The sequence below is a fragment of the Pygocentrus nattereri genome, chromosome 21 (assembly GCF_015220715.1).
Source record: "Pygocentrus nattereri isolate fPygNat1 chromosome 21, fPygNat1.pri, whole genome shotgun sequence".
Lineage (NCBI taxonomy): Eukaryota > Metazoa > Chordata > Actinopteri > Characiformes > Serrasalmidae > Pygocentrus > Pygocentrus nattereri.
In genome coordinates this window covers 8,672,262-8,695,467 of record NC_051231.1, presented here as the reverse complement: position 1 = coordinate 8,695,467, position 23,206 = coordinate 8,672,262, and the positions used below count along the sequence as shown (strand labels likewise).

The 23,206-nt window shown below is 42.2% G+C and overlaps 1 protein-coding gene across 2 annotated transcripts in view; it reads left to right on the top strand.

Moving 5' to 3' along the window:
• Nucleotides 1-21,404, top strand: part of dag1 (dystroglycan 1) — a 35,167-nt gene extending 13,763 nt beyond the window's left edge. For both annotated transcript variants that reach the window (XM_037532342.1, XM_037532343.1), the window contains exons 2-3: nucleotides 12,183-12,731; nucleotides 17,811-21,404. In XM_037532342.1, the coding sequence (XP_037388239.1) occupies nucleotides 12,408-12,731; nucleotides 17,811-20,087 (2,601 nt within the window). In that variant the 5' untranslated portion in view covers nucleotides 12,183-12,407 and the 3' untranslated portion in view covers nucleotides 20,088-21,404. The remainder of the gene's footprint in view (nucleotides 1-12,182; nucleotides 12,732-17,810) is intronic.
• The last annotated feature ends 1,802 nt before the right edge of the window (nucleotides 21,405-23,206 follow it).

Sequence of the window (23,206 nt, the reverse complement as noted above, 5' to 3'; positions counted from 1 at the left end):
AGGGATGGCCTACATGCCGTACTCAGCACATGGAATCCACCTTTTCTTTTTGAAGCGTAGCGGTGCTCTCACACCAGAGCATCGCGTCTTTGATACGTGTGTGTCGAACACACAGAGAGTGAAAATAGATTTGCTTCCTTCCACAGTACTGCGGTTTGTTCTGAGCAAACATTGATCTTCTTTGAAGTGCTGTCTTTCAGCCCCAGTCTTTCTGTGTCCTCCTCGCACCCCCACTTTTCACACCACACACACACGCATGCATGTATGCACTTTGTCGGAAATAGTAGACCGTAGTTAAGAAGACTGTATTGCGGTCCTTTTACTGTGTGTGCGATCCGTGCCCAGCAGGATGGCACTATCTCTTCCTTGGCTGATGTACACGCACTGAATGCATTTGTCATCCCCTTGCCCCAAGAAAATGTGACAAGCTGCTTTCCCTCTGCAGATTAGTGACCCGGCACCCTGTTCCACTCCTAGCAATGTCATTGCTTTTATGATTGTCATGATTATTTGATTAAACTCAATACGATTTTAGAAATTACTGATTAAAAAGGGACGAGTTTTTTGCATAATTAAAATACACATTTAAGGCTACTTTCATACAGCAGGTTAAAATGGCCCAAGTCTGTTTTTTGTTTACCAAATTAGATTTTTTGAAACGTTCCAGATGCTTCGGTTTTGTCTTCTCAGAAGCTAGTGAGAAGTTTGGCATTCAAGCTCGCTGTAAATGTACGTTATTCGGCCAATGCTACATTTAGGTTTGTCTTCGCTTTCTTTGAACGTTGCTTTGACACAGCAGCCTCATTCAGCCATTTTTTTCTAATAATTAGGATAAATGTTTTATGATAGATCTTCTAATTTCGTTTGCATAGATACAGCACCCAAAATGTTTGAGGTCTCAGCAGAGTGAAGTTGTGATGAATGACGAATGTCAAGTTGGATTGGTGTAAAAAGTCGCACGAATTCTGATCTGGCTGGTTGAGTTGGAGTTGCTTTGCTGCATATCAGACACGTATCGGATTTCAGTACCACATATGAAATCGTCTGAAATTGGAATTAAAAATGTCACATCCAGTGTGTTTTCACCCCCCCCCCCCCCTCTTTTTGTTCACACTGCTGCACGGATAACACATTTGTGGCAAACATGAATAAAAACATCAGATCTGGGCCACCTTCACCTGCTGTGTGACTAAACCCTGAATGGTCCTGTTGGTCCCTCTCACAATGAGAAACAGTCTGATGGGTAGGGACTGGCGATATGTCGGGAATATAATCATGATACTTCAACATTTTCCTGATACACAATTTGCTTTGCAATGTTTATTTTATTTACAGTAATTGCTAGTTTGATAAATTGGGACAGATGGCGAAAAACAGTAGTGCTACATTTATTCAGAACAAATTTTCACATGGCGAACTGAAATTAAACCCATTAAACAGACCTAATTATACTGTTTACGAAATGAAACATGCAGCTGATCGGTGTTGTGCAGGCAGTATCTATGGTATGAACAGTAAGGACCAACATTTGGTCAGTCAATGCTGAAAGAAATTTGAAACCCTTAAAATCTCTGGCTTATTACATACTAAGACTTCTTATTCAGTAACTGCAAGGATTTGAGTGCAAACTAGCTGATCTATTCTTAGGTTATAGAAATGTGTAATCATGGGGTTGGCTTTCATTTCATGTCCAGTCAACAACAGTTCTGTTTGAAGAGGTGAGTTTATCATTCAAGTTGAGGAATGTTTTTGGTTTGTATGCTTGAGGACGGTGTGGTGGATGCCAGTGGCTTTTGAAAGCTACTGAGATACATAACGTAACATGTAATTGCTGACTAATGGCGGTTGGTTATCAATCAACTGAATTTGCCAAAATTTGGATCTGTAATCTGACTGTGATGGTTTTGTCATATTGCCCAGCCTTGTGATGTTTGCTGCAAAGGAGGGAAGGGCGACATAAAATATGGCCTCTGCAAAAGTTATGGCACAATTTTCTATTTCAAATATGTCAAACTCAGCAAATAAGTAAACAGTACGCCTACTTTAATTGGTTGGCCTCTTTTAGCTATAATTACTCGGTTTATCATCAAAATAATCTGAAATTACTGTTACAAATATAATCAGTAATGAAAGCCCTAGTTGCTTTGTAAAAAAAAAAAAAAAAAAAAAAAAAACAGCAGCGTTTTTGCTGCTCCTGCCTTTAACACGCTGGCATCGTCTCAGACTGAGCTCAACTGCTCATTCACGAGATCAGGGATTCACTCTCTCTGCAGCCGCTTGATACAGATCCTGTGTGTGTGTGTGTGTGTGTGTGTGTGTGTGTGTGTGTGTGTGTGTGTGTGTGTGTGTGTGTGAGAGGGAGTCCATCTTACGATTAAAACAGGGAGCCTCTAGTCTGAGCGAGATTTTCCTTGCTGATAAATTCAGGGTGTGATTGAGGATGTGTTTTGTCCTGGATGTTAGAGCCGGAGTCCTTGAATGTAGGTGTACCTTTTAAACTAACTAAGTAAATAAGTAAATAAATAAATATTATTTAAAATAATTTTTACCTTCTCAGTATATTAACCACTGAAATTTATTGCTTTTTGCATCATTCATTTTTGCATATCATTTTTTTCCTCATATATATATATATATATATATATATATATATATATATATATATATATATATATATATATATATATATATATATATATATATATATATATATTATTGTCTAGATAAGGTGTCTCATTCTGTCTGGTGCTTTTTTTTTCCCCCTTCTCACTTATTTATTTATTTTTGCTGTGACCTTGGCTGGGACTATTAGCCACTGTCTAGATACGTGGTACAGAAAGAGCTGTGGTTTGGTGGGGGAGCAGTAGGGGCTGGCCAGGTTATTTATAGACCCATCGATGATAAGGAAGTGAGATGAGACTTCAGCGACACCAGTCTGGAGTCTTGGTGATACAGAGTGTATATCACGGCCGGTTCATCTACCAGTCTATCTATCTACATGGAACACATGTCTCTGCACCTATTTCTTAGACTGGACAGTTCCCTGAAACGCCCCAGGCTGTACTGAATAACTGGAACGTAAACCATGCTTGTAGGTTAGCATTTTATTTATTTATTCGTGTGTTTTTTTTTTTTTTTTTTTTTTTTTTTCACAGCTAAAAGGGAGAGATTACCATGACATGAAGGTTGTTTGTCATGACTGGTGGCAGCCAGGGTGGGCTGCGTTAGGCAGCAGTTGGGGTGTGTCTGTGGCTGTGATGATATGTTAGCAGCCCTGGTGTGCAAGTTGTCACTCCCGCCACATGTCTGTCTGCAACGTAGAGGAGCTGATGGTGGTCTTTGCCGAGTATCGCGCACCCCTGACAAAACGCACAAGAGCAGCAGCCTCAGCCTTTGTGCCTTTTTTTTTTTTAGTAGTGCTGGATGGTATTGATACAATTCAATGATGTGTTTCCCCCATCATCACAGCATCAGATGATATTTAAGTTTTCCAATGCAAAGTTAATGAGCTAATTTGTCCTGAATACTCACAAACAACTGATATAGCTTCTTGTAATTGGATTGTTTTGTTCTGTTCTGCTTTTCTGAAATTGACATCAAAGGGAATCTTACCCAGTATTAAAACAGAAACCAGGCAAAAAAAGCATATTTCCGAAAGGAAATGCATGATTTAGGTTTTATCTGCACGTTGGCAATGTAGTAAAAATGTAACATCACAGTCCTTCAAGACGTTGTCACAGCACCCAACTTTCATCATTGTAGTTCATTTTCTCTGAGGTTCAATGAGTTGAACAGACAATAGCGGCACATTTCTCTCAAAACCTGCGAGCACAATGACTTTTACTCAGGATTTCACACACTGCACTGGACTAAATCCTGTCAAACAGCTCTATTTATAACAACATGTAGTTAATGTTCTTTAAGTACTGACGATATTGATGTATAACCTCAAAGAAAATTGTCAGGTTCTAGAACATGCTGACATTCTATAATGTAATTTGGCACTGTAAGATGAATACTGGCATATTGCTCAGCCCTTATGTACTTTGAACGGTTGTCGTAAATCAGTTTGAAGCACTCAAATGACATGGACTGCAGTTCATTTTTAGGTAATTTTACTGAAGGGCAGCTTTTGTAAGGTACCATGATCCCTACAGAACTTTTTGTGACAACTGACATACACCTACGTAAGTTTTTATAGAAACGTATTCTAGGAAGCATTAGTTGTCAAGACGGCTTTAGTCCGTTTTGATGGAGGTTCACCTCAGCAAGTGGTATAAGTGAAAGAATAACCCTTTAAAATGTCCATATAGGTTTGTCATTTGTCGTGGAAGGCTTATGTTGGTGTTGTGTAGTGTTCTGAACGCTGCCCTCAGTAATGACACCATTTTTTTTGTTTTCTATCATTGGTGCCAAAATTTAAAAATCACTCCAACATCATGATATAGACAGTGTATCACCCAGCTCTGCTCTTCAGTAGAAGCCGAATTGCTGTTACTTTCATAAGTACTTAGTGTTTGTTTTGATGATGGGCTATTTCTGGATTACTGAGAGTTGAATTCAGCTCATCAGGAATAATTAGAAAGGTCACAGCGTGTGTCTTGTTCATAGCTGGCCAAGATGTGCTTGGAGGTAAGTGTGATTTATTTTGACAAGATGTCGAGAAAGGGAACTTGGGGAGACAAGTCAGTATATTTTTGTCTTTCAGCCATCATGATTTTTGCCTTGGAAAGGTTTTTTTAAACCAGGTTTTTTTTTTTTTTTTTCGCGAAGGTTTAAGAATATTATTTGAGGCTCTCCTTGTAAGATGACCGCCAGGATCTCCATATCCCCCGGGGCAGTCGTTTAGTTATTTCAAGAAGCATTTGGACGACTGGCAAAGCAGTTTAGCTTCTAAATCTACTAAGCCCAGGCTACTGCCTGGATGTAGCTGTTCCTGTTTGTCTGCTCAGACCTGATCCCTGATCCCGGCTCGTTTTCCTTAATAATTTCCAGTGTCCTAATCTGGCCAAGACGTCAGACTCTGTAACAGCATCCCCTTAATAAGCACCCTGGAGAATCAGGTCTGGACGAAAATGTAAAGGTTTCTAATTTTAGTCAAATGTAATTATCCCAGATACCTACAGATTCCAGGGGGTTTAACAATAATTGCATTCACCCCCCCCGCCCCATCTCTGTTTTTATACCCCCCCCCCCCCCCCCCCCTCAGTGTTGCAGTGATATAATTACAGAGATCTGAGGAGGTTCGGCAGAGGAACGTCGTCAAGCCCCATATGAGCTGTAACTCTTCTTCAGAAAAGAGCTGATGACCGAGTTTACAGAACTCTAATCAAAGTGGACACGTGTTCTGCGGTGTTTGGGTAGAAATGCTGTTCCCAGGATTGTTTCCCCATGGTTCATTTTAGCTTTGCCTTGAATTAAAATGCCTTTGCAGGGCTTCAAGTGCTTTTACTGCCCCTTTATTATTATAAACATATTTATGACAAGATCTCCGTCTCTAATCCTGGGCAGTAAATGTACTTAATTCCTGTTTATAGGCTGGCTATTGTATTTCACTTATTTATTTATTTTCTGATTTGTTCCTAACAAGCTTAATGTTCACGAATGCCATGTAGGAATGTGTGAGTTCGTGTAGATGCAACCTTAATCTATTTGGAGATGAGCTTTTTAGTATTTGCTTCAGCCCACTGGTGGGCTTTGTAGCACAGGATCTTGGGAGTCTGTGTAATAAACCATGGGAGAGTAAAAGCTTCCCATTGTTGCTGGTATGCGTGAGGGGTCGAGACGGCCACCACACCCCTTACTCAAGTATCACCGTATCCATCAGGTCCCCTGGTTCATGTTTGCTCTACAGGCATGTGTGGACCTGCATGTTTGCAAGGGCACTTTCAATTTAAAAAGGGGCTGGGCGTGATTTTTCCGGCCCACGCTGGTTTGGCTCTGCTGAGTCCTGCCGTATTTATTGTTACATTCTGTTATTTCATCATAGGTAGTGAGTAATGGATACTCGCATAGTGTTCTGCTTCCTGTTTTATCTCGCCACTACCAGGCCGGTCACATGTTCCAGATTTGCTTTGTCAGACATGACACATAATGCCATATGTGCAGCCGGTTTTGTACAATGAAAGCAGCTATTTCTGCTTTTTAATCTACTCTTCCTTTAAAATAACATGATTTCTCATTGCAGTTGTCGCTTTTACTTTGATATGTAAAGAGCACAATCTAAGAAAAAGGAATGTGTAGATTTTTGTTTTAGTTCCCTTAGAATCTACAATTTTGAGTAAGCAAGCTTTTAAAGAGACTCGCAGTTTTTTTTTTTCTCTCCATTTAGAATAAATGAGGTCTTATTGATGTCACTTGCTTCGTGTGTGTGTGTGTGTGTGTGTGTGTGTGTGTGTGTGTGTGTGTGCTTCCTTGAAAACTATTTCGGTGCATCCAACAATAAAGGCAACATGAACCTTCTTTTAGATACTGATAGAAGTCAGGTTAGCACACAGGACTCCAGTTTCCACATGCTGACCCATTTTATTATGGCCAATATGGATTTGCATGCATACCAGCTACCCTGTGGGCAGATTATAACAATATAATGCAGAAAAAGGTTAAAACAAGACTAAGATCAGGTTGAGCCTCCGCTGCAAGAAGGACTCAAGATATTTGAGTCAAAAGTTAAGGCTTTGCCTCCTTGTTGCCTCTTTCTTGCACGCTGTCGCCAGGCTGGTCAAGCATGTCCAGTCAAGAATGTGACCGTTTTAGCCACCCTATATCCTCTTGTCTTCATGCCTCGTCGTTGCCATTAATAGAAGGATCAGTGGCGTCTGCAGGGGGTGGGTTTGAGGCAGAGAAGGGCAGGCGAGAGCTGACCAGGGCTCAGGCAAAAGCAAGGTCTCTCATTGGCCGCTGGAGGTGTTCCAGGGCGCTGAACATCCGGGGCAGAGCGTGCGCACGTTCGCTGCGCCATTAACAGCTCTGTCACAGAGTCATTAATCACTGCCGCTCTCTGTTCCAGCGCAAGAGCCGCTCAGCTTCGCGCTCGCCAAATTAGGAGTGTGGTGACAACCCCTGACCCAGCTAAGGGTGTAGACCACACTCGGGAAGAGAAGGTCAACTAGGAAGAAAAGCAACGGTTTCCATGTTATTAGTTTCATCAGTAAAGGGCCGTCACCATCTTTGTGTGGTAGCAGTTTCTTTTATTTAATGTTGTAGTGTGTAGCTCACTGCAGTGGAACACCCCAGCCTACAGAGAAGGGGGGAATGTGGCTGACAGCATGGCACTCAATTAAGTAGGCTATGTCACTGCTGATGAATCTTGACCTGTCTTGAAAGCTGCGTCTTATGAAAGAATTAGGCTATGCTGTTCTCCAAACTACTTATTTATTTATTTATTTTCAAATGCGAGAAACATCATTAATAAATGAGAGAGAGAGAGAGAGAGAGAGCAACTGCTGCTGTTCCCCTAGAATTCTTGTAGATTTGAGCTTTGTGTACTTGAAATACCACAATGACTGCTGCCCTTGTCCACTTGGGGCAAGAAACAGGTCGCTTGGGTTGAAATAACATCGGCTAACTCACTTTGACGTTGTCAGTTAAATGACATGTATGCTAAAAACGTTAATTTGCATTAACATGTTGCTTTTAACTGTCAATGCTCAGTATGTGCAATCCTACACTCATTCAGTGTCTAGATGAGCAATACCCAGTATGGCTTTCAGGCCGATATCAGCAGAAAACTCTGGATTAGAGGAGTAAAAAACAATGAATCTTACAAATCCTGTAACAAATGTAGTTTTAAGTAACACATATGTAGACTGTGAGATGTGGTGGTCTTAGCTGTGTGGGTTAGTTTCTTTCTGTGGGCTAGTACCTACTTTTAGATTTTAAATAAAGTGATTAAGATTAAGTGACCCTTAGTAGTCCCACAACGGGTCACCTCTGCATTTAACCCATCCGTGAAGTGAAACGCCACATGCACTCTAGTGAGCACACACACACTAGGGGGCAATGAGCACACTTGCCCAGAGCGGTGGGCAGCCCAATCCGCAGCGCCCGGGGAGCAGTTGGGGGTTAGGTGTCTTGCTCAAGGACACCTCAGTCATGTGCTGTTGGCTCTGGGTATCGAACCAGCAACCTTCTGGTCACGAGGCTGGTTCGCTAACCTCCAGCGCATGAGTGCTTCAGTATTTTGCTGTTATCGGAATATATACCGATATACATATACCCATTTTTGACGTCTTCCGGTTTTTGACATCATTTGTCAATACCTGTTCCCCTTTTATATTATATGTCAATTTCATGAAGAATGTCATGAGGGTGGGGGTGGGAGGGTCTGGTTCCATTGAATTACGTTAAAAGTAAATTAGTTTTTTTGCCATCTACTGTAAAGTTTTGGTGATTCAAGGTTTTCTTATGACCACAGCGATTCGAAAGCTTAGTTTTTAAGAAGCTAATACACAAGGTTTCAATATCGTATTGAAAGTAGTAGTATCTTGCCAACTTCAAATGATGTCCATATATTTATTATATTTATCTGAACTTGAACTCCTCAGAATGTATATTTGCCCTTTGAGAAAATGTAATTTATTTTTTTTTTTTAATAAATGCTGCTGTGATGCAGCTCTGATAAAATTAATGGCTAATAATTGTTTTTAGGTCATCATTATGTCCTAAGTGCCAAGTGGGTCCCTGCCCGGTTTTATCATCCTGTTTCACCTTTTCAGCATTTTAAAAGCAATTTCATTAATTAAAAAATGTAAAATATGGAGAGAGGGGATAATGTCTGTCTTGCTCACTTAGGTGTATGCTTTTAAATTAAACGGCCTCACATGCATACATTTCTGCCCAGTAGGCTTTAGGTCAGGTTTTAGTTGTGCTTGTTCCATATATATACACTGTTATAACACACTAGCAGATCATGTGTGGCCATGTTCACAACACAACCAAGCCTGGAAACATTTAAATTTTTAGTGAAGTGTTCAGAACCTTCTCTAAACATTGAACTTCACTAGATTTTTGTTTCCAAAGGAATATATCTGACATTTCTTCTTCTGTGCCGTTTAATGACTTGAGTGGGTGCTGTTTTATTTATAAATTGCACTCTACAATTTGATCATTCAAATGAGGGCTCAGTCATGAGTGCATTTTTGTCTTTTAACTGTGAGGCAGATGTTGCTGCAGTAATAGCAGTGGGATTTGTGTGCAGGGAACATATTTTCATATATATATATTTTTTCTGTTGCTTGCCTGACACATTTCGAAGGCCATGTAGTCTTAGGAGCAAGTGTTATCAGAAAGGATGTAGGCATTTTTGCACAAGCTTGCTTGATGCTTGAACAAATTGCGTGCAAACACTGTTTGCTGCAATTTAGTCCAAGATTAAACGTTGTTCCTCTCCAATTACCGATGCTAGTTCTTTTGCGTGTTTAGCAAGTCTAGGAATAATGATGAATTAATAGTCAAAGCACTTTCTTTTCTTCGGTAGCATCTAATGGGGAGAAAGTGTGCCTAGATTTGTTCAACAAGGCATTTCTTGCTCACCTCCATTTTCCTGAAATGAGGGCTCTGAGCTTCACTGGTCCAGTGACTCTCTCTGAGTGGAATGCGCTTGTAGACAGAGTGACTCACTCTGCCTTTATAATCCCGTCCAATGGCGCGAGGCCTCCCGAAAGCCTTACGGACAAAGGGTGTCGCAGCGGTGCCAGGAGGAAGAGTTTGCAGCCTGCCAGGGCTCCTGCTTCCAGCAGCCGTCTTTCCAGACCTTGCCCCCTAAAATCTTCCTTCCTCCCTCTTAAATCTTAATCTCCCAGCGGATGGCTTCAGTCCCCTAACACAATGGTCCTCTGTAGTAACATGCAGCGCAGGGCCTGCTTTGGGCCTCCTTATTCCTTCTGTGTTTTTGATGAAATGACTTTCTTCTCTCCTGAGTGAGGAAGGTATCAGAAGGAGCTCTTCTGAGGCGGATCGGGTTGTGTTTGACTACTGAAAGGCTGCCAGCGAACCCAGCGGCGCTACCCTTCTGACCGGCTACAGCCTCTTGTGCCAGGCTGATCAAGAGAGGAATGTAGTGATGGGTGCCTTTTTTTTCCCCTTTGCCTTTTGTGAGTAGCCCTCACTTCTTGAGTGCTGAAAGGATGTCTTTATCCACAACCGGAGATGGGTTTAAACTCCTTTTATGTACTTCCAATTCCATCAGGCTTATTGTTAATGCTGAAAACTAGGGCTGTTGAGAAAAGGGGGGGGGTTAAGGTAAAAAGGTTCACAGCAGTTACTGTACCTCTACCCAACACTGTCAATCTTGTAATGTCTGATAGGACTCAAGTTTCCAGGTGGAGAAAATAAAGGTGACCAGTTTTCAGCAAAGATTGCTCCAGAAACCACAACCACCCCCGCCCCCTTCTCTTTTCACTCTTGCTGCCACAGTCCGTGTTATTTGTTAATCAATAGACTTGGCAGTCTGTTTTTCAATCAGACACTCTTGCTGAATTGGAGTGACTGACAAGGGCGTTTTTGTAGAATTTAGGTTTTAAATTGACTGAGCCGCCTTGTTTTCTTTGGTGCGGACAGTTTTTGACTGCACTCCTACCATTCAACTTCCCTTTGCACGACCTCTTTTGAGGGAAGGGCTGGGCTGGTCAGGCTTAGTGCTTTATTCTCCCCACACAAAGGCCCACCATAGTGCAATGTCTTCTGCTGCTTGTCTTCAAAAAATAAAACCCACCTGTAGACAAAAGATAAGTTTGTCTTTTTCTGTCTTATTGAAGATTTCCTGTATAGGATAAACTTTTTCCGTTCCTACTTTGTATCCGTTCCTCCTTATTTGTGGTTAAACATGTTTTTGAATACCTCGTAAAATAAATAGCTGACACATTACACTGATCTGTCGTGAGGCATGTCTTCATAATGTTAGCAAATGAGTACAAAACAGTGGTGTTTATTATTCACCAATGATCAGTGACTTGGTGCTCATTGTCATGGAATGGCATGGACAGCAGCGAGTAGGGGTAAAATCTGAACAGGATCACACTGCAGGGATAGTAGATCGTCCTTGGCTCTGAGAACTATTATGGAACTCCTTATGTTGTTATTCAGTCAATCATGTTCCATCAGCTCTTAATCTGGGACCTCCACAGGGTTCCTGAACGTGAAAAACACGGTTGTTATTCCACACAGCTTCCCAGTAGTAATCCTGTTTTTCTTCCGTTCATATCTCTTTGATTCCACAACACACAAAACCTGCCTTGTGCAGGTGTCTGGTTGCAGGCTAACAAGAATCAGACTTCAAAGATGGACAAATTGATTATTTTATCTTGGTCAGAACTAACAGGCTTTCTGGCATCGAGAATGAAACGCCACAAGGTATCATGGGGTGAGCTTGGTGTACAGGACTGTTTTCTTTAGTGCGCTAAAGAAGCTCTCTACTGTTCTCGCTGGGGATGAACATCTCCAGGAGCGTGAGAGCCAGCTCTTCTCTCATCTCCCTAACTCTGCCTCGCCTGTTCATAGGCTGAACCCCAGCCAAAGTGGCACTGAGGGGAGGGCCTCTGGGGAAATCAGCTGTATTGTTTTGAAGCTGTATCACCCCTTCAAACGCATAAACTGTGCTGCCCACCCTCCTCCTTTTATACCACTCCTTCCCTTGCTCTGAGCACCCCTACTCCTCCACTCTCATGAAAGGACCTGTATGAATAACAAACTCCCAGAGTTCGGTGGTCTCTCTCTGCTCCCCCATGAGACAATGGAGGGGAAATAGCGTGCATTCATCCCCACCACCCCCTCAGCAATGCTTCACTTGCTTGGTCACTGTGGACTGACCCTCCTGTCTTAACACATTTCTGTCCGCACTTAGAAGGCCTGCTGGCTGACTCGGTGCAAAGGGTGCTTTTTCAGGGGACATGTTTGGTAATGGCTGAGTGAGTTTGCCGGACCAGAGAGAGAAAGCTGTGAATGTTAATCAGATTAGGCTTATCCACCTGTGTGAACAGTGTGTGTGGAGCCAACAGAAAGTGTGTGTGTGTGTGTGTGTGTGTGTGTGTAGGGGGGGTTGTAGTGGAATAAGGAATTGCCTAGGCTGAATGCAAGTCGTAGCACCATTATTGTGCTTGCTGTTTAGATTCCTCAACTAGACATTTGCAGTGTCTCCTTTGGTATTGAAATGCACACTAATGAATTCCCTTCTCTTTTAACAGGTCTCAGTGGCAACCTCTAACAATGGGATTTCAGAACTGCTGAAGAGACCGCGACAAAAGACGAGGGAAGAGGGCAAGCGAGGAGAACAAAAGGAGAGGGTTGCGGGGGAGCTGGAGGCGCTTTTGAAAAGGGAATCAGTTCTTTCGGGCCCGGCGGGGGGTGTGCATGCTGCCCCCTCAACTGGACATCCTCTTTTGTGCCAGCGCAAGAAAACAAAAGCAAGTATGCCCAATAAACTGAGTGAGTTCCGGGATGCGGGCTGCTGCATGCCGAAGCTTGGGGGCAGGACTACGGCTCTGCTCCTGCTGACAGTAATGCTTGCTGGGGCCCAGGCGCATTGGCCCCAGGGGCCCATGGAGGTTCTGGGGGACATTGGGCAGTTGCAGGCTTCCATGCACTCCGCAGTGCTCTCCGGTTTCCAGGAAGCAGAGGCGGTGGCAGCCGCGGCGTCACAACCCAGCAGCCTCCCCGACTCAGCAGCGGTGGTGGGACGAGTGTTCCAAATGCGAATCCCCACCAAAGCCAAGGACTCCAGTAGCACAGTTAAGGTGAGACCGTTTTCTCCACTCAGTTATACGTCTGAAATGGGTTGCAAATTTATGCAAGAGAATTTATCCACAGTTATTCATCCCACTTTTTGCCATTTTGCATATCAGACACTTCTGCATTAGGCTACGTTTCCCCAGCAAGCGTACTTAGTGGGAGAAGTGACATTGCCTCTAGCGCTGCTTCACCAAACTTATTCCGTGCTTCCCCTTCTAAGTGAAGGCCCTTAAAAGACAGCGGCCCCTGTAATAACAGCACACCACTTATAAACCACACAAGTCTCGTGCACACCAAGGGCCAGGGCTCTCAAAGAATTGCCTGGATGCACACCCACCCTGCATGCAGATTGGTTTTATAAAGTAAGATTTTTCAGTTAAATTTATCCCATAGTGAGGATATGTCCAATAGAACTGAACAGCTTAGGTTTATCTGGCTAACTGAGCACTCCTGTTTAGTAAAATGTCTTCCAGTGCTTTGTTTTGCTCTGCAAACACTTACTGTTCGTTTAAAATGCACTCTGCCTGCTGAGAGGATTCACTGTTCTTTTCAGTACATTATCACTACCCGAGGAGACTGTCTGCTGCCTTGGTAGATTGAGGCTATGTACTACGCATACAAGCATCTTTTTATTTATCCCCCCTCCCCTCACCTGACAGCGCAACTTGGTAAACTGATTTAACAAGTCTTAATAAGGTTGGTGTTCTTTAATATATATGTAATGGTTGAAAACATTACCCTACCCATTTGGTCATCGTAACAACTACCCAGAAGTTCCTGGTCATTTTTCCACCCTCTTTTCAACTGGTCCATGTCAACTGTTGTTAAAAGCATGACCCCAGCACATATCTCGTCATTGTGTTCCTCTGTCTCATGTCAATGTTAGGAGACTCTCCCATGCCCGCCGTGTAATCCTATATTCACAGGATCATTTCTGCCCTGTCAAGCGCATTTTTAAGTTGGAACCACAAGCCCTTTTGTGCACATTTGGAAAATCTCCTCTGACAGCTGTGCCAAAGAGTGCTAAGACCCAACACTGTGCAGAGTACAGCTGTTGTCTCGTTTCCCGCCCAAACTAATTCTGCTTTGCCATTCTCACCTTCAGTAAAGTGAATTAGGGTTCCACAGGCATTGACTGCTGTGCAAAGCCGCACACACAATTCAGAGTATCAGGGTAGGCTAAACAAAGAACAGTTTAATGAAAGCTGCTTTGATTGACAGTCATTTTGTCAATTATTATTCCAATGGAATTACATTTTCTGTGCTCTTCAGGTATGAATAGCTATTTAAGTCGACCCTTTGCGTAGTCCTATATGATGGGGGACATGTCACACAGAGGTTGAGCGCAAATCAACATAGCATAATAAAAGGCTCAAGCTTTGGGATCCTGAGAAGTGACCTGATGAGCCTAGGACATTTTGAAGTTACTTGCCTACTTTATGCTCCGAAATACATTGACTACTTTTGTTTAAAGGACCACAAACTCTGAACACAGCATAGCTTACAAAAATGCGTGCAATCCCTTCTTAATTTGTTTTATTATTATTATTATTATTATTATTATTATTATTATTATTATTATTATTATTATTATTATTGCTTTTTCTGTTGCTGTTTTAAATTAATAAGGCAATAGAACAGCAATAGCAATTGACAGGTACATCAATCTCAGGGGCTTTGATAAATAGTGACAGATGTTTCGGTGGTTGTTTTTTTTTTTTTCTTTTTTTTTTCTCTCTTTCTTTCGAAAGAAATTCTCAGTGAATTTCTTGTGCTACCCCCCCCCCCCCCCACCCCAACCCCCCACCACACATTTCCCAGTGTCTGTATTCCACTCCTCCTGTGCCTTCATATTCGCCTGTGACGGCAGGATCCTTCTTCATTCCCCAGCCCCTCCCTTTTTCAACACAAAGACTGGCGCTGAAATCTAATTAGCCTCGGCCGTGCAGTAGCGGAAAGCTCTGTATTTCTGCTGCCCGGACTCAAAAAAAAAAAAAAAGACTTGGAAATGTGAGTCATCCTATGTTTATGGTCAAGTATGAATTGCACCAAGTTAGACCCGTTAAGTTAAGGGGTTCTCCCTTATGTTTTTTGTTGTGATAGCCCGTGCATAGCAACCAGCTTTGTGGTGCCGGTGTCATATGGCAGGCTAGCATTACCAAATGCACCAGGGTTCTTTGAAGAATATTTCTATAACTCAGGCAAGCCTGTCATTTTCAGAGCTGGTTTCATTGACGTACAGCCTTTTACTCAAACACAGACATGGTAGAAAGGGTAAGATGAGAGGAGCATAACCCACATTTTGTGTGCAAGGCTATCAGTACTCATGCCCATGTGTTCTCTGTGTGTCCACAAGAGAGCAGTGTTGAGAGCTGAATGTTTAAGAAGTGCCTGCCCTTGGCTGTGCTTCCTTCAGCAGAGCTCTGTGGATATAACCCCCGTCCCCTCGTTTTGCTCATTATTTTGTTATTTAGGCTATCCCATCTAGTTACCCCATATGGGTCATAGCCTATTTAAAACTCATTTATTTGTATGCAGTCTTTCACCCTCCCTCCTTAGTCATATCGTGTACAGTGAGATGCTCGCCTACGCAGGCCAAGCGCCTATTCTGAGTGCTGATGTTAGTTTAGTGTCATGCCGAGGTTTGAACAGAGCTTACCAGTCATCCGGCCTGTCTCACGGCTGCCAGGGTATATGTTTTTCTTTACTTCTTTATGTGCTTTCCTTTTCTTAAACTTGCCTTATTCACAACGGGCAACAGAGACTGACATTATTTCCCCACTGAATACAAATTTAGTGCTTTAACTGCGCAGAAACATTTTACTCTTTCCCTGAAAGGCTGTATTACTTTGCTTTTGTGGAGAAATGCCAGGGCGCAGGAGTGACTGTCATTTGACGACCAGGGTGTTTACCTTTATAGAGCTAACAGAAATAGAAATGTGGAAGCCATTTAAGCCTGTTTGGACTTCAGCCAGTTCAGAACATGCATCATATGGAGCGAAGACACTCTGGTCACCTTAGAAGACCCCGGTTCAGCAGTCCCCCAAGTGTAGGTGTATTCATGCGCTACAGTGAATGATTTTATATACATTTTTAACAGTAGAAAAGTACACTGGAAGACTGCTTCCATATAAACAGTTGCTTGTCTGAACCAAAGGGGTCCAACCTTCATGAAATTTTCCAGTGGAAAGGCTCTGCTCTGCCAATTCCCCCTGTGTCTCCTCAGTCTCCATTTCACCCTCATATCTCAAAGACATGCCTGAGCCCACTCCTTCAAAACTATGAATCTTATCTTTTCAGCTGTCTTCACACCACAACAATGGGGCCTTTTTTCATGTGGGCTCCTCCACAAGTACATGCTAACAATGGGCCCCTTTCTTCATCTTTCACAGAGGAGTTTTCATTTCTTTCCTTTTAATTCCTTCATGTCTAGGGAGCGTTCCATTCTTCTCCTCAGTCTGCACTTGATGGAGATATGGAAGCCTCTCAGGAGATCACAGGCTTGTCCTGTGGTTTAGTTTAAGGTGTGTATGCTCCCTTTGTACTGGAGGACAGAGAGTCAATAGTTTCATGAGGCTACCTCACCCATATACATTGCCCCCGCCTTCACATGTGACAAGCTTGGCATGATGCTGAAACCAGAAAATGGAAGCCCATAAAGGAACACAGGCATTTTGCGTTGTTGCGGTGTTGCTTATCCTGCATCTCTTCTTTTTCTCTACTTTTTCTTTTAATTCGAGAAAGACTTGCCTTTGGCAGAGACTTCGCTTTCTTTAGAGTGGGTTGTATGAATCATCAGTATGGAAACTATGGTAGCTTAAATGTCAGTGAGTTTAGGGATTTGGCAGTGTGTTTTATGCTGATGTCTTGGTTTCAGGAGCCACAGTAAGAGCTAATACTAAACTTTATATGTAGAACCTAAGGACACATTTAAACTTAAGGACACCGACTGAGTAACTGCTGCAAACTGTTGAACAGACCTCTTAAGTTTTCTTCAAACAAGCAGTCGCATACAGTGGGGGCAAAAGCAGAATAAATGGCAATCTCAGTCTTGGTCTGTTTTGCAATAGACTGTAAACAATAACTCCCTGCTTTCCTGGGTTTAATATAATACTCTAATTTGATAGCTGTGTCTATTCTATTTTTAATCCTTCTAAATAGCACCTGTTCAGGGCTTGAACCTCTTGCAGTGCTGCAGTGTTGGTGTTTTAGACACACTATTCATCAACTGGATTATGGATCAGCCTATAATTAGACTCCTACCTGAATTATTAACATCTTTCTAAGTGAACAAATTGGTAGGTAGTCATTGGTGTGCACTGATGAGAAAACAGCATTTAGGATCACAAAAGATTAAGAAAAAATTGCTCTCTAAAAGGCAAGGTACTGAAAGGCGTGGAAAAAGGAGGGTTGGCTTCTCAAATCTCAAAAGCTTGGGGAAAGGAATAAAAAGTCCAGCTGCCACAGCCAGAGCTCCCCTAGTGACTGCAGTGTACTGGCTAGAGCATTAATGATCTGTCTCGGGAGCATCGTTTCTACATTATTTATCAACCAGGATTTATTAGCCGTCAGTTAAAGGGACTGGAGGCAGGAGATACATTTTTAGATTTGTAGTGCAGTTTGTTTATTTGAATGCATCACTTTCTATTGATTCATTATTACACATTTCTGGCTGCCAGGGCTCATTGAACATCTTACTGGAGAGGACAGCAGTGTACCTTATTTGAATAACACATTAACTTGTATTTCAAAACCAGCGTTTAAAAATGTAAGATGTAGCTTAACACCAAAATGTGGAACTCTTCTTTGATCTATATGGAAGAAAAAAAACAAAAACAAAAAGCTTTATCAAAACTTTTGCTTTTTTTTTTCTTCTTATGCTTGTTCTATTTTGCACACTTTCTGTGGAGCACCTTGACCTGCAGTATGATGATGATGATGGTAGTGGTAGTATCAACTGCCATAATATCTGACCATTCTAATTTTGAGGTATTTCAGGATCAACCAAGTTTAATATAAGTACAGTTTAAATGCAGATAAATTGGTTTATTAATATCACTCTATGTATTTTTCTTGCTTTCCAGGTTACTGAGGCAGGCAAAGATACACTACCAGCATGGTTGCATTGGGAACCAGCAAGCAGCACCCTTCAAGGACTTCCTCTGGAGGTAGACAAGGGTGTCCATTACATATCCATCTCCATTACTGATGCAAGTCATGTGTCCCAGAGCCCTGATGTATTCTCCATCGAGGTTCATCCAGAGGAACATGCTGACACTGATCCCATTCAGTTAGCAGTCCAATCAGCCAGCAATGATTCTCAGCCTTTTGTCTGTGGCAATGAAGAGCCTGTTACAGTACTCACAGTCATTTTGGATGCAGATCTTACCAAGATGAGCTCTAGGCAGAGAGTGGAGCTTTTGGCAAAGATGAAAAAGTTCTCTGGTGTGGGGCTTCAGCACATGAGGATCTTACCTGTTGTCAACAATCGCTTGTTTGATATGTCTGCTTTTATGGCTGGACCAGGAAATGCCAAAAAGGTGGTAGAAAATGGTGCTCTTTTGTCCTGGAAACTAGGCTGTGCCCTGGATCAAAGCAACATTCCCAATATCAGCAGCGTTCAGATTCCAGCAAAGGAAGGGACAATGTCTGCACAGTTGGGATACCCTGTTGTAGGCTGGCACATTGCTAACAAGAAGCCTCATGTACCTAAAAGGGTCCGGCGGCAGCTAAACAACACCCCTACTCCTGTCCCCTCTTTACTTCCTCCGACAACATACCCTGAGCCAGCCAGCCGCATTGTGCCTACACCTACGTCACCATCATTTGGACCGACCTCAGACAGCTCTGCACCACCTATCCGGGTCCCTGTACCATGGCCTGTAAGACCCACCCAGCGTACCAGAGATCCAATTGCCCACACTCCCACAATGGGGCCCCCACAGCCCACTAGAATTATGGACACCACCAGTACAATTGCTATCCAGCCCACGATGACCAGGCCGGTATATGTTGGCCCTTCTGTAACTCCACCAACACCAACCACAAGGAAACCAACCAAGAAGCCCAAGAAAATCAAGACTACCCCTGTGTCAAGAGAGCCTAAGACGACCACGCCCAAGCCTCCCAGACGCCCACCTCCCTCAGTTGTTTTCCCTGACGTCAATGTAAGACCAGAGTTGCGCAATCCAATTGATCAGGTGAAGGCATACATTGGCACATACTTTGAGGTGAAGATTCCATCAGACACATTCTTTGACAAAGAGGATGGTACAACAGACAAATTAAGACTAACCCTGAGGAAGAACAGTGAAGTTGTTGGAGAGGACTCTTGGATTCAGTTCAATAGCACTAGCCAGTTGCTTTATGGATTACCAGACTGGCAGCATGAGGGTAAACATGAGTACTTTATGCAGGCAACTGACAAAGGTGGGCTCTACACAACAGATGCTTTTGAGGTCCGTGTCAATCGTTTCGGAAACAATGTCAAGCCACCAGTTCTTTTTGCTGCTCGGTTCCAAGGGGAACCTCGTTCTGTTACCAATGATATCCACAAGAAGATACTTCTCATCAAGAAGCTGGCCTATTCGTTCGGTGATCGCAATTCTAGTTCAATTACGCTGAGAAACATCACCAAGGGGTCCATTGTAGTGGAGTGGACCAACAACAGCCTCCAGCAACATCCATGCCCCAAGGAGCAGATCCAGGCGATGAGTCGAAGGATCTCTGATGCTGAAGGCAAGCCTTCACCAATATTCAGCAATGCCATGGAGCCAGACTTCAAACCCGTAAACATCACCATCAAAGGAACAGGAAGCTGTCGCAACTACATGTTTGTTCCACCAGCTGAAATTCCAGACCCAGTTACTACTGCTGTTACTCCCGCTGTGGGAGCAGGACGACAGAGCACTGATGATGTTTATCTTCACACAGTCATACCAGCTGTGGTCGTTGCAGCAATTCTGTTGATTGCAGGCATCATTGCCATGATTTGTTACCGTAAGAAGCGCAAGGGAAAGCTTACCATTGAAGATCAGGCAACTTTCATCAAGAAAGGAGTGCCCATTATCTTCGCTGATGAACTTGACGATTCTAAGCCGCCTCCATCATCTAGCATGCCCCTTATCCTCCAAGAGGAGAAACCTCCTCTTCCCCCGCCTGAGTACCCCAACATGGCCAGTCCAGAGACAACGCCTCTGAACCAGGACCTTTTGGGTGAGTACACAGGCCTACAAGACGAGGACCCCAATGCCCCTCCTTACAAGCCTCCACCCCCCTTCTCTACCCCCATGGAGGGTAAGGGGTCCCGTCCCAAGAACATGACCCCGTACAGATCCCCACCTCCATACGTACCGCCCTAATGTTTGTCGATCCCTCCGGTTGTGGAGGACAGGGAACTTGTGCAGTTCCAACTCCATTGTTGTCTCTTTGCATTTTTGGATGTTGGAGGGGCTCTGCGGTTCAGGACATTGCGTTGGGAGGGTTGGGACGATTTCGTTAAAAAAAAAAAAAAATAATAATAAAATAAACTGGACTTTTAAGGGAAGGGGTGTGGGTGTGGGCTGGGGATGGGGGATGTAACTAGGTTGTCTGCAAAGGACACCAAGAGCAACCTCAGCCTCTGACTACTCTGGCTACTGCTGAACAGGTGGGAGATGTGTGCCCTCCAATCCTAGCGCTTTTGTGTCTAGATGGGCTTTTTTTGTTGTTTTATCATTTCTATTTCTTTTCGACTGACTTCAGAATCAAACTACTTGCCTAACAGCACTCTTTTTATCTTCTGAACTCCTTGTTTTTGAATAATACATAAAGACAATAAGTAAACTGACTACAGGTGCGAGTGTTTCGTAGGGACATTCTATGAATGAAGAGAAAACATGACCTAGAGGAACTTGAACAGCCATGCAGACAATTGCAGGCTGTTTTGATTCAATACAGTTTGCCTTTTAACATTTTAATTATACTGTTTTTATTCCTTAAATCACATGTCTAGTGAAGATGAGCTTAACAAGCCGTAGCCAAAAAGCTCAAGTGAGAGAGAACCTTTTTTGTAAATTTGAAGGTTGTTCTGCTAGAATCTTTTTTTTTTTTTTTTTTCTTTCCCCCCCTTTTAATGGTGTCAAAGTAACACTGAAATAACCTGCAGAAAAGCTGTTTTTCACCCCTTAGTGATTTGTCATATGATGGGTATATTCTGGCTGATTTGTTTTCGTACCTTTTTTCTGTCCCTATGGTGATTCATGCTAGGCCTGAACAGGTAATCACAGATATGAAGATGTCTTATTGTACGGTCAACTCTTTGAAATGCATCACTGGTAGCTGTTTGTAGTGAAGACGCCTTGTGATCTAATTTGAATGAGACAAGATGTGGCCTGTGCCCTTTTAAGAAAACATTTAAAAAAAGGCATAAAAGTCAGAATAAATGCGTCTCACAGTAGGCATTTAGCACCAATCAGAACCAATCTTAAGTCAGTTTGCTCAAATGATTTGAAAGGCTCACAGTCTAGGCTAGGCTTTCAAATAACATTTTTGTTTGTATTTTTTGTTTAATTATATTTTTTGTTTTTTGGGGTTTTTTTTGTTTGTTTGTTTTGTTTTCAATTTTTCAATAATGATTATGTATGCCTTGGATTGACTCAAAATAACTGAAAATAAAGACTGAAGATTTTGATAACGAACCATCCTCTAAACATTTATTAAATGTAATGGTCATACTATATTTGCAGTTGAATGCCATTTTTTGCCTTGGTGGTAATGCAGCAAGTGTCTTCTGTAAATAATATTCCTGCCTGTGGATATAATTGTATTTATAGTCCAAGACGTGTGTACATCAGATATTGGGGGAGATGGGTGGCGAGGGTGGGGGGAAGGGTTAGAGACTCCTGCAGTTTGTTTTAGAAGAGGGGTAATTATTTTTTTATGTAGTCACTCTCTTGATCTCACATCTATGGAGGAGGGGGGGAAAGATCAAATTATATTATTAAAAATACGTATAGTGATATTCACAACCCAGAAGTTACAGTTTGTGGGGGGCGGGGGGTGGGGGGGCAGGATGGAAGAGGTAGGTGTAGAGAAGGTTTTGGTGTCATTAAACAAAATAATCAGAAAAGAAACAAAAAAAGGTTGATGAAATCTCAGTCTAATTTTTATAAAGTTTTTTGATACAGCCTCAAAATTGTTTTATTAAAACAATAAGTAAGTAAATAAATAGTGCATTGCGATTTGTAGAAGCTTAGCCTAGGCCATTTATTTATCATAGCGTGTTTGTCCTCATGGGTCTCTTTGATTTGATTTTTTCTGAAAATGGAAGGTGTGGCTGAACGCAATCATAAATCAAACATCACCCTTTGTAATCATTACCATTTTGATTTAATTTTGTATTGTTTCACTGCTTCATGCCTCATATTATTTCAGCTGTTCTATTTTTTTGGTTTTTTTTTTTTTTTTTGGAAGAAGTGACCCTTTGCAATAATGTAAGGTACAGCACAGTTATGACTAACGTGCTCAAATGAACCATGTATTAGAGACTTTGCGGGGACCTTAGTCCCCAGTAAAGTCTAATGGAGAACTCCTGAAACCTGTATGACCTGATTATCTTGGTGTGAGCTATTTTAGTTCTAAAGCTTTAATGACACATTATATGTAGCCTAGATTGACTTTTAATGGTTTTGCTTCTGTTGTAATCGACTTTCCGAATGCTTCCGTATGCTAATCCCGCTTCATCGGTTTTAAAACTCACTGGTTTGTTTCAAATTTGTATTGTCTAAGTTGAATCACATTAGCTGGTTAATGTGTCCTTCATGCTATGATTTTGCCAGTGGGGCCTACTGAGCTACAATGGGATGAATTCTATTTAGCACCTTTTGCTTCGATCAGTAGCTAAAAGAAATATTAGAATTTTAGCAAATTTGGTTCTGTATTTTATTCTGTTGATGAATGCAGTCAGAAGAAAATGTATGTATCTTGCAGACATCGTCATCATCTCTCTACCTCTTTGGGCTAATCAGTAAGTTACAATTGTTGCCCAAGAACGTTTAAACACGAATCGAAAAGTAGAAGAGTTATTCTTTGAGATTTAGAGTGTAGTGATATTTTTTCGTTTGCCTTTTTTGTGGCCTTATGGTTAATTTAATACATTTCATTAAAATCACTCACTGTACAGATGAATCCGGTGTAGTCCAGCTGTCTGTCCGCTTTCATTAATGTAACCTAACTGGGGGGAAACGTTTTTAGATGAAAAACCAAAGATGCAAAATGTGAAATGGAGGTCACTAACTAACAATTTTTTTTTATTATTTTATTTTTATTTTTATAAACATTTTTCCTCAGTATCACAAGGGATAGCACAAACCATATAAAACTAATGCATTCATGCAGATATCCCTGTTGTCAAAGACAGTGGATTATGGCATAAACAATGTCCTGGACAGATTTATTACTCACTAACCTGCCATTGGTGTCGTCTACTCAAACCACGCAT